Source organism: Dendrobates tinctorius, unplaced genomic scaffold (genome assembly GCF_039654945.1).
Source record: "Dendrobates tinctorius isolate UK_male_01 unplaced genomic scaffold, ASM3965494v1 ptg000143l, whole genome shotgun sequence".
NCBI classification, from domain to species: Eukaryota; Metazoa; Chordata; class Amphibia; order Anura; family Dendrobatidae; genus Dendrobates; species Dendrobates tinctorius.
In genome coordinates this window covers 33,258,300-33,275,481 of record NW_027361810.1, presented here as the reverse complement: position 1 = coordinate 33,275,481, position 17,182 = coordinate 33,258,300, and the positions used below count along the sequence as shown (strand labels likewise).

Genomic DNA, 17,182 nt, shown 5'->3' with positions numbered 1-17,182 from the left:
GCAGTCACATAGAGTACCTGCTGATTTGTAGCCTAAGGCCGGACAACCTCTTTAAATAGCAGAGTTGGGTTCATGGCATGGACAAAATGGTCAGGAAAATGGGCATACAATCCAGGGTTCACTTTGTTAATGCTGAATAGAGTTGGTTATATGATACAGTGGTTATATAGTAAACAGATTAATTCAAGTGAATGGTCAAAGGTCAAAATCAGGGAAATTGCTCAGCTAGGATAGGGAAAAAAATATTTATAATTGGCACTGATACCAGCATGCTGGTGCTATAACATGCCTAAAAAGTTGACTGGTAAGATGGTTGTGCTTAACGCGCATGTGAGCAATTTTATTTACTTTTTTACTAGCAGGGAGGAAGTAAAGGACTGCAGTATTTCAAGTCTAACAATTCTCTCCTTCCTTAAAATAGAGAGCTAATTTCTAATGTTCTAATATTAATTATTTTAGAATACAAACTTGTATCTAGACAGTGAGGTGTATATTCATGCACATCACTGAAGGAACTCCAAAATACTCACTTTGGCAACCAACAACTACTCCATTTATATTTTTTGTCAATAGGGAGAAAGTAAAGGACTGCAGTAATTAAAGTCTCCTTGTATTCTGCTTTGTATAAAAAGACATGTTCTAAATTTAATTCTAGACAAGAAACTTGCATTTGGACTCAGAGGCACATATCCTAAGAGGTTCTCAAGTGGATTTCTTAAATAAACACTTTAGAAATATAACAAGAGGGCATGATGTTCAGAGTTCTGTAGTGATGTGTAGCTTGCTGCGTATGGAGAGATGCGGTCTATCCATGTGTTACCAATCATCCAAATATCTGGCTTGTTCCTCATTAACAGATTTTGTGTATAAAGTAAATCCACACTTTTTCAGATTTACCATAGCAGTGTCAGTGGTTCCTCAAGGGACTACAACCCTGTTCTCTATTGAATCTGATACTGTTCCAATGTTCTTAAGCAAACTGTGAGATTATGTAATGTAACCAACATTTCATCACTTGGTTGTTAAGATCAATCAGGTCATGGGATCGTTCTTTAAGTAAAATGTGATGTGCTTTCTAAACATATGGAATCTATTAAAGAGCACTGACTACAGACCTGGAATGGGAAGATTATAGAATAACATAATAACTATGTATTACAAATATTATCCAACATCATAAAACACTTCAACAAAGTAATTAATATGGAATTTACATGTTCATCTACAGTACGATGTGTCACGTTAAGAGCAAAAATGTTAAACTTTTTCCAAAACTGGTGTTATAGGAAAGGTGTTGCTAGAAGCCAAATGACATTTCAAAAGAAACATAATGCTGTGTATTCAGTTCTGACGCTGTGTGTCCTGAAGTTGTGATCAGCAGTGCTCAAATGTCCTGACTCGGCACTGAAACATTATAATGAAACAAATCAAAGTGTCCTGGATGAAGCTGCACCGCCTACAATTAGAACACCTCGACACAGATGGCGACAACCCTGGCACACACTGCAAACATGTTTTCTCCAGCGGTGCTCCAGGTGCGCCAAACGTCTGAGGAGAAAATCCAATCTGGCCAAAGATTTAATCCATTATAAGTTTATGCTTAAAACTTACAACTCTGCCCATCACCTCTCCAAAGAAGCCTACATCAACACCCTCATCACCTCACTGTCCAATAATCCTAAATGACTATTTCAAACTTTTCACTCTCTCCTCAATCCAAAAATGCAGGTCCCGATTACCAATCTCAGCGCTGATGATCTGGCCAATTATTTAAAAAAAAATTGACTATATCCAACTGAAAATTTTCTTCCAATCCTATAATGTTATGCATTCCCCTCCCTCCTGCACTGCGTCTTGCTCATTTTTTGTATTTGAACCAGTCAGGCAAGAAGCAGTGTCCAGGTTCTTTGCAACTTCTCGCCCTGCTACCTGTGCCAGTTACCCAATTCCCTCACATCTCCTCCAGTCCCTTTCCCTGGCTGTCACCGCTCCACTATCTAAAATATTTAATCTCTCCCTCTCATCTGGTATTTTTTCCTCCATATTTAAACACACCAGTATACATCCATTACTTAAAAAAAACATTCCTCAACCAGAACTATGCCATTAATACAGACTTGCCTCCAATCTTCCCTTTATATCTAAGTTCCTGGAACACTTGGTCCACTCCTGTCTCTTCCGCTACCTCTCAGATAACTCTCTTCTTGACCCTTTACAATCTGGTTTCCACTCTTTGCATTCTACTGAAACTGCCCTCACTAAAGTCTCTAATTATCTAACAGCTAAATGTTTTGGTCATTACTCCCTGCTCATTCTCCTGGAAGCTGCAGCATTCAACACCGTGGATTACCAGCTCCTCCTCACTATGCATGCTCTGCATTATTGGGTTCAAAGACACTGTTCTCTCCTGGTCCTCCTCCTACCTGTCTGATCGCTCCTTCACTGTATCTTTTGCTGGCCTCTTCTTCTCCGCTCCCCCTTACTGTTGAGCTTGTGGCTCCCTCTTTTTCTCCTTGTACATCTATTGTACAATCAGTAGATTTGGTTTTCAGTACCATCTCTATGCTAATGACACCCAATTATACACATCATGTCCTGACATCAACCCTGCATTACTACAACATACCAGTGATTGTCTTCCCACTGTATCATTATGTCCTTCCTCTATCTAAAACTGAATCTGTCAAAAACTGAATTCCTTGTGTTTCCTCCCTCCACTAACCTACCTATGCCCCATATTACCATTTCTGTGTGTGGTTTCACCACTACTCCCCAGCAGCATGCCCGCTGTCTTGGTGACATGTTTGATTCAGATCTTTCCTTCACTCCCCACATCCGATCAATCACCCGCTCATGTCACCTACACCTCAAAAACGTCTCTAGAATTAAACTTTTTCTTTCCTTTGACTCAGAAAAATACCTTGTTTTAGCTCTTTCTTCTCGTCTGGACTATTGGAACGTTCTACTAATCGATCTCCCTCTTACCAAACTCTCCCCTCTCCAATCCATCCTAAATTTCAGCAGCCAGGATCATATTCCTTTCCAATCGCTACACCAAAGCCTCTACCCCGTGCCAGTCGTTGCACTGTTTCCCATCCACTACAGAGTTCAATATAAACTTATCACTCTCACCCACAAAGCACTTCACGGTTCACCATCACCCTACATCTCCGCTCTCACCTCTGTCTACCACCCTACCTGTGCCCTCTGTTCTACTATTGACCTAAGACTAATATCCTCAATAATCTGAACCTCAAGATCCCGTCTCCAAGACTTCTCGTGTGCTGTGCTAATTTTTTTGAACGCACTACCCAGGGCAATTCAATTGATTCCCAATTACCAGATTTTTAAGTGTGGCCTAAAAATGCATTTCTTTAGACTGGCCTATCATCCCCACCTCAGTTATCTAACTATCCATGTTTTGCCCATACAAAATTTTCTTTAAAATCATTACCTTAGTAACATCTGTTCACCACACTCTCCTTGCACTGAACAGCCCTCTGTGTCTGTACTGTACATAAGCCGGCTGGCAGGGCCACTATCAGGGCATTATTGCCATTACTGTTATACGGGGCCTGGTGAGCAGAAGTAATGAGGGGGGACTAGATCCAGATTGGGCCACCCCTCTTGTGCTTCTGCTCACTGGTTCCCAGGGTATAATAAAGCAGTGCTTGCTGGTGCGCCGCCATCGTTGAAGAATCTCACAGTGCACGGAACCTTCCTGGCACTCCACAAAACAGGTGTGCAGCTCCAAGAGAGTCTCTCTGCCTCTTCAGCCCGTACGCGCCAGTCATTCGCCATGACACTAGAAGCGGATCGTATGAGAGGTAAGTATGAAAAACCTTTTATTTTTTAAATTAAATGGGCTTGGGGGAGCAAATGAAAATTAATTATGGGTGTGGAACGAGGGAAAATGATTGATGTATTGAGGTGGGGGAGTTCAAATAATGGTTAATTGGGGTGGGGGACAGCGAATGATGAATTGAGAGTGTGGAATGTGGGACAGCAAATGTTGAATTAAGAGGGGGAAGGTGGACAGCAAATGATGAATTTAGGATGGAGGACTTGGTACAGTAAATGAAAACTTGAGTGTCGAGGTGTGGGGAAAGCATATAATGATGAATTGACAGTGGAGTAAGGCAAATGATAATGCATTGAGGGTGAGGGAGAGCAAATGTTAAATTGAGACTGGGGGATGGGAGACACCTATTGATTAAGAAATGATGGTGAGGAGAGTAAATGATGTATTGAGACTGGGGGATGGGAACAGTAAATCATTATGAATTGAGGGTGGGGGAGAGTAAATAATGAACTGAGCTTAGGGGAGAGCAAATGATGAGGAATTGAGGGTTGGGGTGGAAGAGAGAGGACATGACATAATGAATTAAGATGGAAGGGGGCATGTGAATATAATGAATTGGCTGAGTGGGAGATACAGAGTTGGGGCGTTGAGGATGCAGGAGTATGGCTGGTAATGAATTAGGGGAAGGAGGGCAGGTTCTAATTAATATATATATTTATTGGGTGGTAAAAATGTCTATTTATAGTTAGTGGGAGGACAGTGGTGGATTACAATTTATATTTGAAATGGTGGGTTGCATAATAACTAATTATATATTAATGATGCGTGCACATCTGTATTCAGCTGCTGTCACAATCCATGTTTGGATCTGTGTCAGAGTCTGGATTCCCTGATATAAACGTTTTTCCTTTCAGGCCATCGGGGGTTAATGTCTGTTTTTGCCCCCGGTAGCCGCTGGTGTTAAAACAACTGTAGTTAGTCTGCTGATGGTTTTTTGCCCCCAGTGGCCCCTGGTGTTAGTACAACTGTAGTTGGTCGGATACTGGATTTTCTCCCCCTTGGTGGCCGCTGGTGTTACTACACGTTTAATTAGCCATCAGGAGGGGACCACCCCCCCTCCTTCCTATAAAAGGTCATCAGGTGCTACACATCACTGTTGGTAATACTGTTCATTTGGAAACCAACCGTGGTGAAGACTGGACCTGCCTGGTGGAGAGGGGGTTCAGCTTATCTGGAGCAGTGGAGTTGCTGCTGGATGCTGATCAGGTGCCTTTCTCTGCTGCTTGGAGCATTGGCAGCAGATAAAGCTAAGTTTGGGTTTTTAGTTGCTTTAACCCTGTGGGGTCTGTTTTATTTTCCCTTGTGAGTTATTTGGTGCACTTCACTTTATTCCCTGTCTCACCTCCTGGGGAGGGGGTTGTGGGTTTAGCTCAGGGCTAAACAGGAGATAGGGACAGGTCGGGGACTTGGGCCTCACTACCATCAAGTGTACCCCCAAGTTAAGGAAAGTCAGGGTACCTCCTTAGCCTGAGGGGCAGTTCTGGGGCCCAGGTTCCACGTCTCCTGCCTTTTCCCTACTGCCCCATGACAGCTGCATAGTGTAGAAGTTGGGGAACATGCTCTGGAAGCTGTGCTCTAGATAACTGTGTACAATTTTCTGTAGAGATGAGTTCTGGCTGGAAGAGTGTGATATGCATAATCAGCCCAATCTCTCAGATGAAATTAAATCTGCTCATGTGACCCTGGCCTTATATGGGGCAATTAATATGGGCCTCAGGGGGTTTTTGGTCGCGATCACTGCCCAGCATTAACTGATACTGCCAAAGAACTGGAGCTGTACTGCAGTGTCACTACACTTTAGATGAAGTTTCGCTCAGTAAATCTGTTCACAATGTTTACATCGATACGCTGCCGGAGCAAAGAACATCTGATTAGTGGGTGTGCCGGGTGTCAGACCCCCACAGTGTTCCTGTCAGAATTAATGTTAGCTCATACTTTAGGTTTAGCTATTGTGTATTATTGTTTTCACAACTGATTATTGTTATTTTCATCATTTTAGAAAATTTATTGAAATGGGATTCATTGATGAACAGCGAATTGCAATTTGGGGTTGGGTAAGTGTATTTCTCCATTGTATTACACTTTCAACTTAACTATTACATAGAACTACAGTCAGGGTATATAAAGCTATTTTTTATCACAATTCGAAATTTAACAAAGTGACTTGTAAAAATAATGTCAAATATTATTATACAGAGTTCTTAACAGCTAATATTTACCAATGACTGAGGCTTATTGGCTTTGCATCTATAAAGGTGTCCTTCCTTAGTTTTCCAATTGTCTCGATCCCGAAGCAACCAGCTTGGAAAAAGTACATGAATTTGTTGTGATACTCTGTCGGGAGACATTTATGCTTCATGTGTCAATATATGGCCACGTAGTGGTTATGGAGCGCCCCCCCACCAGGGCCTAGCGGGGCCCGTTGAGCTCAATGGGAGTTGTCACGGAAGCTGTGACCCGGTCCGTGGCCCTGGGGCTCCATGGCAAAAAGGGGATAAATGAACAATGAAATAAAGTTTATGAATAGTTTGTGACGCCACCTGTGGTGTTCGGCAAGTGAGGTGTTAGGCCGACACTGCATGCAGATCCTCTTGGACTGGTGGTGGGTTGTAGCCAAGATAGTGAAGCTCCCCACAGGTGGAGCGGTAGTCCCAGGGCAGTGTAGATGTAGCAATGGAGGAGAGGCACAGGCAGTGTAGAGGTCGGTGCCCAGATGTAGTAGTGCGGGGTGTAGTGATGCGGGAATAAGTGGAGGACACCAGGGCATGTAGTTCCAAAGCTTTACTCACAGTCTGCAGCTCACACATATGCCTGCCTCCGTGCTGTGTCCTACGGGTCCTGGGCTCCGTCAACCTCCAGGCAGTGTAGATGTAGCAATGGAGGAGAGGCACAGGCAGTGTAGAGGCCGGTGCCCAGATGCCGGTGCCCACACTCCGCCAACATGTACCTTTCTGAACGTCTCCTCTATAGCGCCTTTAAGTGAAGTACTCCTAGTACTGAGTTACACTGGAGTGCCTCCTGACAGATGTTCCCAAGAACTCTACTTGTACGGCAGACAGCTGTAGCCTGCTTCGGGGACTCCTTACTCCTGAGTCCCGGCTCACTATCCAAGTTGCTGTTGTGCCCCCAAGTCTTAGATGGGTGTAGTGCATTTACAGCCCACTACTCCACCGGTGTCTGCTGCAGAACCATTGGTGTCCATACAACCTCGGGGACCGAGCCCCGGCCTTGCGCTTAGAACTTCTAGGCAGGGTTCTCCTCTAACCCACGTCCTCTCTGTTCCCTTTTACTCCTTCATTCCGTACTAATCCCTCTCTCTCATAGAAGGTCATTTTTCAGTCCAATGTCTTTCTCCTTCTTTCCTTTCTTGTGCCAGCTGGCTCAGATCACTGAGGCAGCTGCAGCACTCCTTCCTCCATCCCTCTTCCAGGGATCTCCTTTCCTCACTCCTCTCTGAGTGACTTCTCCAACTGACTAACTAAAATTCTAAACCTTCCCCCTCTTTTAGGTATTCTAAACTCCACCCACCTCCCAGCACGTTTAGTGTTCCAAGCAGGGAGCCACCAAAGGTGCTCTGCTACACTCCAAGCAGGGAGCTCAATGTGGCTTTGCTGAACTACTGTGTTGTGTGGGATGCGAGTGTTGGAGCGTGGTTAGGAGTTCCCACCTTACCTGGATGGTGGGGCACCACACCTCAGGAGGAGGTGCAGTACCTCTGTGGCGACTGAAGCCTCAGGGGCGCCACATTTACGATATGAGTTGCGGCCTGTGGAGGGTTGCTAGTAGTGCCACTGTGCAGAGGAAAAGCTCAAAGTAGTTTGATCTCTTTATTCTTCAGATTGGCAGAAGTCCCATAGGGTGGTGGGTTTAACAATAGAACTCCTTTAGCCAGAATAATACCCCTTTACGGCATCTGTCCTGTCGAGAGATGCCCATTAATATAATTACCTTTCACTTTCCAATGGTATGAGCTCTGAAATTTATATCCCATCCATTAAACTCTAAGATGAGTTATCTTTTGAGTGTTGAGGATATACACGGCATACTGATAACCGGATGATAGCGCTACGTTAGTGAGTCATCACTTCCCACGCTGCATCAAACTGAGTCCTCTGTCATATTTAGACCTAGATTTTCTGTAACTGAGGCCAAGTGGCTTATGATATTACTGCTTTGCGTCTATTATTCGTTCAAATAGCATTATGCTATTTGCTTTGCAGTCTTTATTGACTAGGCAGGAAGTTAGCGCAGACATGAGATCTATGCTAATGCACTGGTGACAGCTGGTTAAGAGATACACTATGAGCAAAAGTATTGGGACACCTACACATTACACCTACAGGAGCTTTTATAGCTTCCCATTCTAAATCCATCATCATTAATATGGAATGTCCCCCCTTTGCAGCTATAACATCTTCCACTCTTTTGGGAAGGATTTCTACAAGATCTTAGAGGTGTCTTTGGGAATTTTCGGTCTATTGATCTAGAAGAGCATTTGTGAGGTCAGACCCTGAAGTTGGAGGCGAGGGCCGTGCTCACAATCAATGACCTAGAGTTCTAATGATGTCCTATGGTGTTAAGATCCAGGAAGGGCTGCCACTAGGAATTTTGTGGCCCCATACTGGCAAAATTTTCGTGGCCCCCTTGAAAGCCCGCCCAGGCTCCACCCTAGCCCCACCTCCACCCCTCAAACCTTCCACAGTCCTACAACCCTCTCTTGGAAAAATTTCCCTTCTGCACTACGTCCTCACTAATCACACATAACAGTTCCCATCACAAGATCACATACGGTATATGGAAAGTATCCGAAAGTTATATTGCATCCATAATTATATACGATTTGTAGACACCTGCACAGCAAGCTCTAATTATAAGGTGCACATATATTAAGTAGTGAACAGTAGTCTTCTGAAAATAAAGTGCATATAATTAGAGTTCAGCAGTAGGATACAAATGAGTCAATAAATTGATCACTCTGGGTACTACTAGGGTTTTGTCTCTGGTAAACCCTACTAAGGCGTGCAGAGGGTGTTTGATAAATTTAAATGCGGTGAGTGAACGCCTCATAAGGGAAACCATAGACAAAAAGAAAATGCACATCATGGCTCACGGTAGAGTTAATAAATCAATTATAAACATACAAAAAGGAACCAGAGAGATTAATAAATACCCAGGGTGCCGGGGTTCCCAGTGTAACCCCTTGACGCGCGTTTCGATGTCTTTCTTCCTCAGAAGGGATGCACCATACTGCCCCATGTCTCTCCATATTGCACCCATAGTCATCCATAATAGTATATTGCAGCCCTATAGTCATATATAGTAGTATAATACAGCCCCATAGAAGTATAATGCATTCCCATAGGGGTATATTGCACCCCATGGTATAATGCACCTCCATAGTGTTATAATGCAGCCACATAGGGGTATAGTGCACCCCATAATATAATGCACCCCATACTATAATGCAGCCCCATAGCAATATGATGCACCCCCATTGTAGTGTAATGCACCCCCCATAATATAGTGCAGCGCCATAGTAGGGAGATCTTGTGTGGAGCCCCAGATCGAGGGAGATTATCAGTGGTCTTGTATGTCTTCCATTTTCTTATTATTTCTTCCACAGTCGATTTCATCACACCAAGCTGCTTGCCTATTGCAGATTCAGTCTTCCCAGCCTGGTGCAGGGCTACAATTTTGTTTCTGGTATCTTTTGACAGCTCTTTGGTCTTCACCATAGTGGAGTTTGGAGTCAGACTGTTTGAGGTTGTGGACAGGTGTCTTTTATACTGATAACAAGTTCAAAGAGGTGACATTACTACAGGTAATGAGTGGAGGACAGAGGAGCCTCTTAAAGAAGAAGTTACAGGTCTGTGAGAGCCAGAAATCTGCATGTTTTTAGGTGACCAAATACTTATTTTCCACCATAATTTGCAAAATAAATCTTGCCAAATCAGACAAGGTGATTTTCTGGAATTGTTTTCTCATCTTGACTCTCATAGTTGTGGTCTACCTAAGATGTCAATTACAGGCCTCTCTCATCTTTTTAAGTGGGAGAACTTGCACAATTGGTGGCTGACTAAATACTATTTTTCCCCACAGTATTTGCTAAAACAGACATGTTAGGAAAATTAAGAGCTTCTCTTTAACCCCTTCACACCACGGCCTTTGTTAGTTTTTGCACTTTCGTTTTTTCCTTCGCATCTTTCAAGACCCATAAGTTTTATATTTTTCCATTGACATAGTGAAATGATGGATTGTTTATTGCAGGGCGAGTTGAAGTTTAGAATTACGCCTTTCACTTTACCATTCGGTAAACTGAAAAAATGTTTTAAAATTGCAAGTGTGGTGAAATGGTAAAACAAAAAAACCACAATACCGGCATTGTTTTTTGTGTTTCCTTTTTTTTTCATTGTGCAGTAAAAATGACTTGGCAAAATGATTCTCAGGTTCAGTACAATTATTATGATGTATATTAAATTAGTTTACTTTAATTTTTTTTTATTATTTCAGAGGTCTAAAAAATATTCTGAATTTTGTAAAAAAAAATTTGAATTTGGTTGGTGTCACCATTTTCTGAGACCGGTAACTTTTTAAAAAATTTTTGTAGATTGAGCTGTTGGGAATGTCTTGTTTTTTGCATGTTAAGCTGTACTTTTTAATTGTATCATTTTGGGGTACATATGACATTTTGATTGATTTCTACTGCTTATCATTCGATTGCTTGCTCCATATACTGTAATCCTTGATGTTTACAGCAAGAACCACATTCCCTTCAGCAGCACCCCATAATTATGACTTAAATGACACTGTAAGGCTAGTTTCACACTTGCTTTTTTTTGCAGCGCGTTTTTCCCGCAAAAAAACGCATTGAAAAAACGCATACATAAGCATACAACTGCTGCGTTTTTTTCAAGCATTTTTATGAGCATGCATGAAAAAAACGCAGCGTTTTTATGCGTTTGTATGCGTTTTAGCGCGTTTTTACCGCGTTTGCGTTTTTTTCCAACATTTTTAGGTGGCCCCTCACACTACCCAAACCATGACTTTACTAACCCTAACCCTGACCCTAACCCTAACCCTAACCCTGACCCTAACCCTTAACCAAATCATACTTAACCCTAACCCAAACCCTAAACCCTAACTAACCCTAACCCTAACCCTAACCCTGACCCTAACCCTAACCCTAACCCTGACCCTAACCCTAACCCTAACCCTGACCCTAACCCTAACCCTAACCCTGACCCTAACCCTTAACAAAACCATACTTAACCCTAACCCTGACCCTAACCCTAACCCTAACCCTGACCCTAACCCTTAACCAAACCATACTTAACCCTAATCCTGACCCTAACCCTGACCCTAACCCTAACCCTAACCCTGACCCTAACCCTTAACAAAACCATACTTAACCCTAATCCTGACCCTAACCCTGACCCTAATCCTTAACAAAACCATACTTAACCCTAACCCTGACCCTAACCCTAACCCTAACCCTGACCCTAACCCTTAACCAAACCATACTTAACCCTAATCCTGACCCTAACCCTAACCCTAACCCTAACCCTAACCCTGACCCTAACCCTAACCCTGACCCTAACCCTAACCCTAACCCTGACCCTAACCCTAACCCTGACCCTAACCCTTAACAAAACCATACTTAACCCTAATCCTGACCCTAACCCTGACCCTAATCCTTAACAAAACCATACTTAACCCTAATCCTGACCCTAACCCTGACCCTAACCCTAACCCTAACCCTGACCCTAACCCTAACCCTAACCCTAACCCTGACCCTAACCCTTAACAAAACCATACTTAACCCTAATCCTGACCCTAACCATGACCCTAATCCTTAACAAAACCATACTTAACCCTAACCCTGACCCAAACCCCAACCCTAACCCTGACCCTGACCATAACTCTAACCCTAAACCCCCTTAACTAACCCTAACTCTAACCCAAACCCCTAAATTCCATGGTTTAAAAAAAAAAACGCATATGCAAAAAAACGCATACATGAGCATGCCAGTGCGCACATATGCGCATCCATAGGCTATAATGGCCATTTTTAGCGCAAAACGTGCGCATATGTGCGCATGCGCTTTTTTGCAGGGCCAAAAAATGCAACATGCTGCGTCTGGAAAATCCCAACGCACACCCCAAAAAAACGCAGCGCATGAAAATCGCATACATGCGCTTACCAGCGCGCAGGTATGCGCACCCATGTTAAATATAGGGGAAAAAACGCATGCGCAGGTGTGCGTTTTTTTCCAGCGCTAAAAAACGCAAATGTGAAACCAGCCTAAGTGATTAACAGCAGCATTAAGATGATTAAAGAGCAGCGATCAGAGCTAGCTCTGATCACTGCTTATAGTGGATAGGGCGGCACGGTGGTTCAGTGGTTAGCACTGCAGCCTTGCAGCACTGGGGTCCTGGGTTCAAATCCCACCAATGATAACATCTGCAAGGAGTTTGTATGTTCTCCCCGAGTTTGCATCGGTTTCCTCCGGGTTCTTCGGTTTCCTGCCACATTGCAAAGACATAGTGAAAGGGAATGTAGATTGTGAACCCCATCGGGGACAGTGCCAATAATGTCTGTAAAGCGCTGTGGAATTAATGGTGCTATATAAATGAGTAAAAAATAATAAAATAATTAAGTTGCTGGCACCCGCCCTATCTGGATACACCTGAGCTCTTTACATTCACCCGCACTCTCTACAAGATCGAAGAGTACATCATGTAGCGGAAAGAGGTTAAATTTTAGATGGATTACAGAAAGTGGGTCTTCATCTAGAATGTTGTCTTCGTCTCTCTGGTTCTCTGATGAGTCAATTTGTATACAAGCATAAAAGAGAGGTGCGGTTATAGTTCAGGATAGGCGAGCTATTGGGCCATAACACGTAAGCTGGCAAACTAATGTCAAAGTTCCTTACACTTGCCAGTCCTACTCTAACATGAAAACCACAGAAAGAGGAAAGAATCCTCCAATATTTGAGAAAAAAACAAAACAGGCAGAGATGCTTACTTGTATATGGCCATAATATTAACCAATACCTTACATATGTTGATATGTTTTTGTGCACTTTTTATCTTTTCAGGGTGCAGTTGGGCCCAAATGGTTCTGTAAACTGTGGCCTCTGTTCACACGGGCAGCCCCCCTATATGGTGTTACTAAGAGGCTGTGAACCAGAAGCCCTGCATTCCCTGTGTGAACACTGCCACATGCGGACTATTTTTTTGCACTGGTGTGCCACACGGCCAATCCCTGATGGTAGGCTGGCTATTTCATTAGGTATTATTGCACCTGTGCAGTTGCCATTTTACTTGGGTCCACTGCTCCCTGTTAGTGCATTTGTATTGAGGCCTGTCTATACAAGTAAGCATCTCTGCCTGTTTTGTTTTTTTCTCAAATATTGGAGGATTCTTTCCTCTTTCTGTGGTTTTCATTCTGGGAGATTATCTGCTGCTCTGCAGAAAGTGTGATAAGATAACAGAGCTGTGGTGGTGATTTTATATGATGTTTGCAGTGTATGCACTTGTCTTAAGCCCCCATCACACACAGCGAGATCGCTAGCGAGATCGCTGCTGAGTCACAAGTTTTGTGACGCAACAGCGATCTCACCAGCGATATCGCTGTGTGTGACACATATCAGCGACCGGCCCTCCTGCCGGGTATCGCTGATCGTGCTCTAATGTCATGGACATTTTTTTGATCGTTGGTCATCACTGTGTGTGGCAGCGGGAGACCATCGATCAGCGAGCTCCCAGCGCTGTAAGCAGACGCTGGGAGCTGGTATCCAAGGTAAACAGCGGGTAACTAAGCGCGTGTGTCGCTTAGTTACCCGCTGTGTACCCTGGATACCAGTGTGCTCGCTTAGTTACCCACTGTTTACCTTGGATTCCAGCTCCCAGGGCGAGCACACTGGTATCCAGGGTACACAACAGGTAAATAAGCGACACACGCGCTTGGTACCCGCGTCGTCGTTGGTCCTGATTGCTGGTGAGATGTGCCTGTTTGACAGCTCACCAGCGATCATGTAGCGACACACCAGCGATCCTAACCAGGTCATATCATTGTCGGGATCGCTGGTGCGTCACTTAGTGTGACGGGGGCTATAGGCCGGCTGTACACATTGAAAGTATATTGCTCAAACCCTCTGGTTTCGGCTGGACCTGCCATCCACCTCCTATGGGAGTCTTTTGATTCCCCTCTGATGGGGAAGATTAGGTCAGTTTTCCCGATGCATTTGTTTTTGGGAGAAAGTCACAAACAAAGGTCTTCCTACGTCCTCGTCTTGAGTCAAGTGAGCATGCATGTGTATGGGCAGGTTGATTGAGGTGGCCCCTATAAGAGGTATATGGCAAACCCAATGTGTTCTTCCATTAAACATCTTATTTTTGTTCCTAAATGTGGATTTCCTTTATTATAAAGTTTCTCCAGGACATGAGCAGTTTAGTTTTATGAACCTATTTATCCCAATTTACAGAGATTATCCTAGTACTTTGGGCAGTGCTAGAGCTTGTAACAGCTTATATGGCCTGTGTTAATCCTGATGCAATAGCATTTACAACATCATGGTTTCCCTTTTACTCAAGTATATTGTTAATTGCTACAATTTGTGATTTATTAAATTCTTGGCAGAATTTAATAACACCATGGACGAGTGGTTTTCATATGACAAAGAAATTAGGCAGTGTTTCTGATCTTTCCTATACAGGGGGAAATGTATAACCCACTGCAAACATTTTATTTTACTATGGGAGTCATGTGTCCATCGGAGGCATAAGACAGGGAATACTCCTGCCATTATAGCCCCAAAGTAGTAAATAGGTCCCAAAGAGACACATGATTTGGACTTGTTGGATTCCCTACCTCCATATTGGACTCCATTATTTACTTTTAGTGGAAATTTCATGGGAATATATAGTCCTTTTCCTTCCTAAAGTTTGTTATCTTTGATCCCACACACAATAACTTACGCATCCTTCATACATACTTGAAGGATCCCTGTGGAATGGGGAAAACTAATCGGTGTTACTTCTATTGTATGTATGCAAAGTAAACAGATGTCAGGAACACCGCACTGCATCGGCTCACTGAGCCAGTACGCATGTCCTGAGTACAAAACTGTGCACAAAGATACAAGTGGAATGGGGCAGCAGTGGTGACGATGCATGCTCCAGGCTCACAGGACCTGAAGCATGTGACTGCTGAGGGCGTGGTCTAAACTCCAGAGAGCTAGGAGCTGAGGAAAACTCGTAGAAAGGTAAATACAGGACAATGTTACCAAGGGGCATAGACAGAGACAGAAACCAGATCAAGCCAGGGTCAAAGCACAAGATAGTATGACAGTACCAAAGGGTTAGGCAGAATGGATAGTCAGGACGTAGCAATAGATCAGAAAACCAGAACGGGCAATAGACGGTACAATAGGGACAAACTGTAACGGAGTAATGATAGCCAAGCCAGGAGGCCAGAACCGGAAAAGACAATAATACCAAAACGAGAGACGGAGTACAGAGTGAGGGGACAGACCGGGTCATACGTGGGAAGCAAACAAGCAATGCAGTGCACACGCACACCAGGGGGGTCAGACACACAATCAGAACAACAGTATAGCTGACAGAGAACCCTTGTAAAGAGTGAGTATACATACCCCTCCCAGATCCAGAAAGAGGCCCCGTACACTTAACCCTGTAAGTGCAGGGCAAGAACACTGTCCAAACCATGACAACAGACTTGCCAATTTTTCTCAAATGTCCTGGAGGCTCCTGGAAAAAGGGCACAACCTCTTGGAACACATTGCTTCAAAGTAGGGAAGCGTAGAAGAGGACATGAGCTGGAAAAGTAGCATATCTATGAGTGAAAAATTTCCTACAATTTTTCCAAATGTAACTAAATTTTCACATCTAAGGATGCACATAATATTATTACTAGTGATATTTCATAGATCATTCATGGATTGTTTCGATTAGTGACTGAAAGTGAAGAGTATAAAAATTGTAATATTTATTACTCTGTATTTCGTCTTACTTTATGGCTTCAGTAAAGATCTTTTTCTATATACACTGCTCAAAAAATAAAGGGAACACTAAAATACCACATCCTAGATATCGCTGAATGAAATATTCCAGTTGCAAATTTTTATTCATTGCATAGTAGAATGTGTTCAGAGCAATAAAACATAACAATTATCAATGTAAATCAAAATGAGTATCCCATGGAGGTCTGGATTTGGAATGATGCTCAAAATCAAAGTGGAAAATCAAGTTACAGGCTGATCCAAATTCAGTGGAAATGCCTCATGACAAGGAAAGGATGCTCAGTAGTATGTGTGGCCTCCACATGCCTGTATGACCTCCCCACAATGTCTGGGCATGCTCCTGATGAGGCGGCGGATGGTTTCCTGAGGGATCTCCTCCCCGACCTGGACTAAAGCATCCGCCAACTCCTGGACAGTCTGTGGTGCAACGTGATGCTGGTGGATGGAGCGAGACATAATGTCCCAGATGTGCTCAATCAGATTCAGGTCTGGGGAATGGACGGGCCAGTCCATAGCTTCAATGCCTTCATTTTGCAGGAACTGCTGACACACTCCAGCCACATGAGGTCTGTCATTGTCTTGCATTAGGAGGAACCCAGAGCCAACCGCACCAGCATATGGTCTCACAAGGGGTCTGAGGATCTCATCTCGGTACCTAATGGCAGTCACACTACCTCTGGTGAGCACATGGAGGGCTGTGCGGCCCTCCAAAGAAATGCCACCTCACACCATTACTGACCCACTGCCAAACTGGTCATGCTGAAGGATGTTGCAGATCGCTCTCTGCGGCATCTCCAGACTCTGTCACATCTGTCACATATGCTCAATGTGAACCTGCTTTCATTTGTGAAGAGCACAGGGTGCCAGTGGCGAATTTACCAATCTTGGAGTTCTGTGGCAAATGCCAAGCGTCCTGCACGGTGTTGGGCTGTGAGCACAACCTCCATCTGTGTACGTCGGGCACTCAGACCATCCTCATGGAGTCGGTTTCTAACCGTTTGTGCAAACACATACACATGTGTGGCCTGTTCGAGGTCATTTTGCAGGACTCTGGCAGTGCTCCTCCTATTCTTCCTTGCACAAAGGTGGAGGTAGCGGTCCTGTTGCTGGGTTGTTGCCCTCCTACGGCCACCTCCACTTCTCCTGGTGTACTGGCCTGTCTCCTGGTAGCGCCTCCAGCCTCTGGATATTACGGTGACAGACACAGCAAACCTTCTTGCCACAGCTTGCATCGATGTGCCATCCTGGATGAGCTGCACTACCTGAGCCACTTGTG

General features: G+C 43.9%; 1 protein-coding gene across 1 annotated transcript in view; it reads left to right on the top strand.

The window, feature by feature from the left end:
* Nucleotides 1-17,182, top strand: part of LOC141049358 (prolyl endopeptidase FAP-like) — a 146,288-nt gene that overhangs the window by 114,344 nt on the left and 14,762 nt on the right. The window contains exon 21 of the mRNA XM_073545738.1: nt 5,862-5,916. Within this exon, the coding sequence (XP_073401839.1) occupies nt 5,862-5,916 (55 nt within the window). The remainder of the gene's footprint in view (nt 1-5,861; nt 5,917-17,182) is intronic.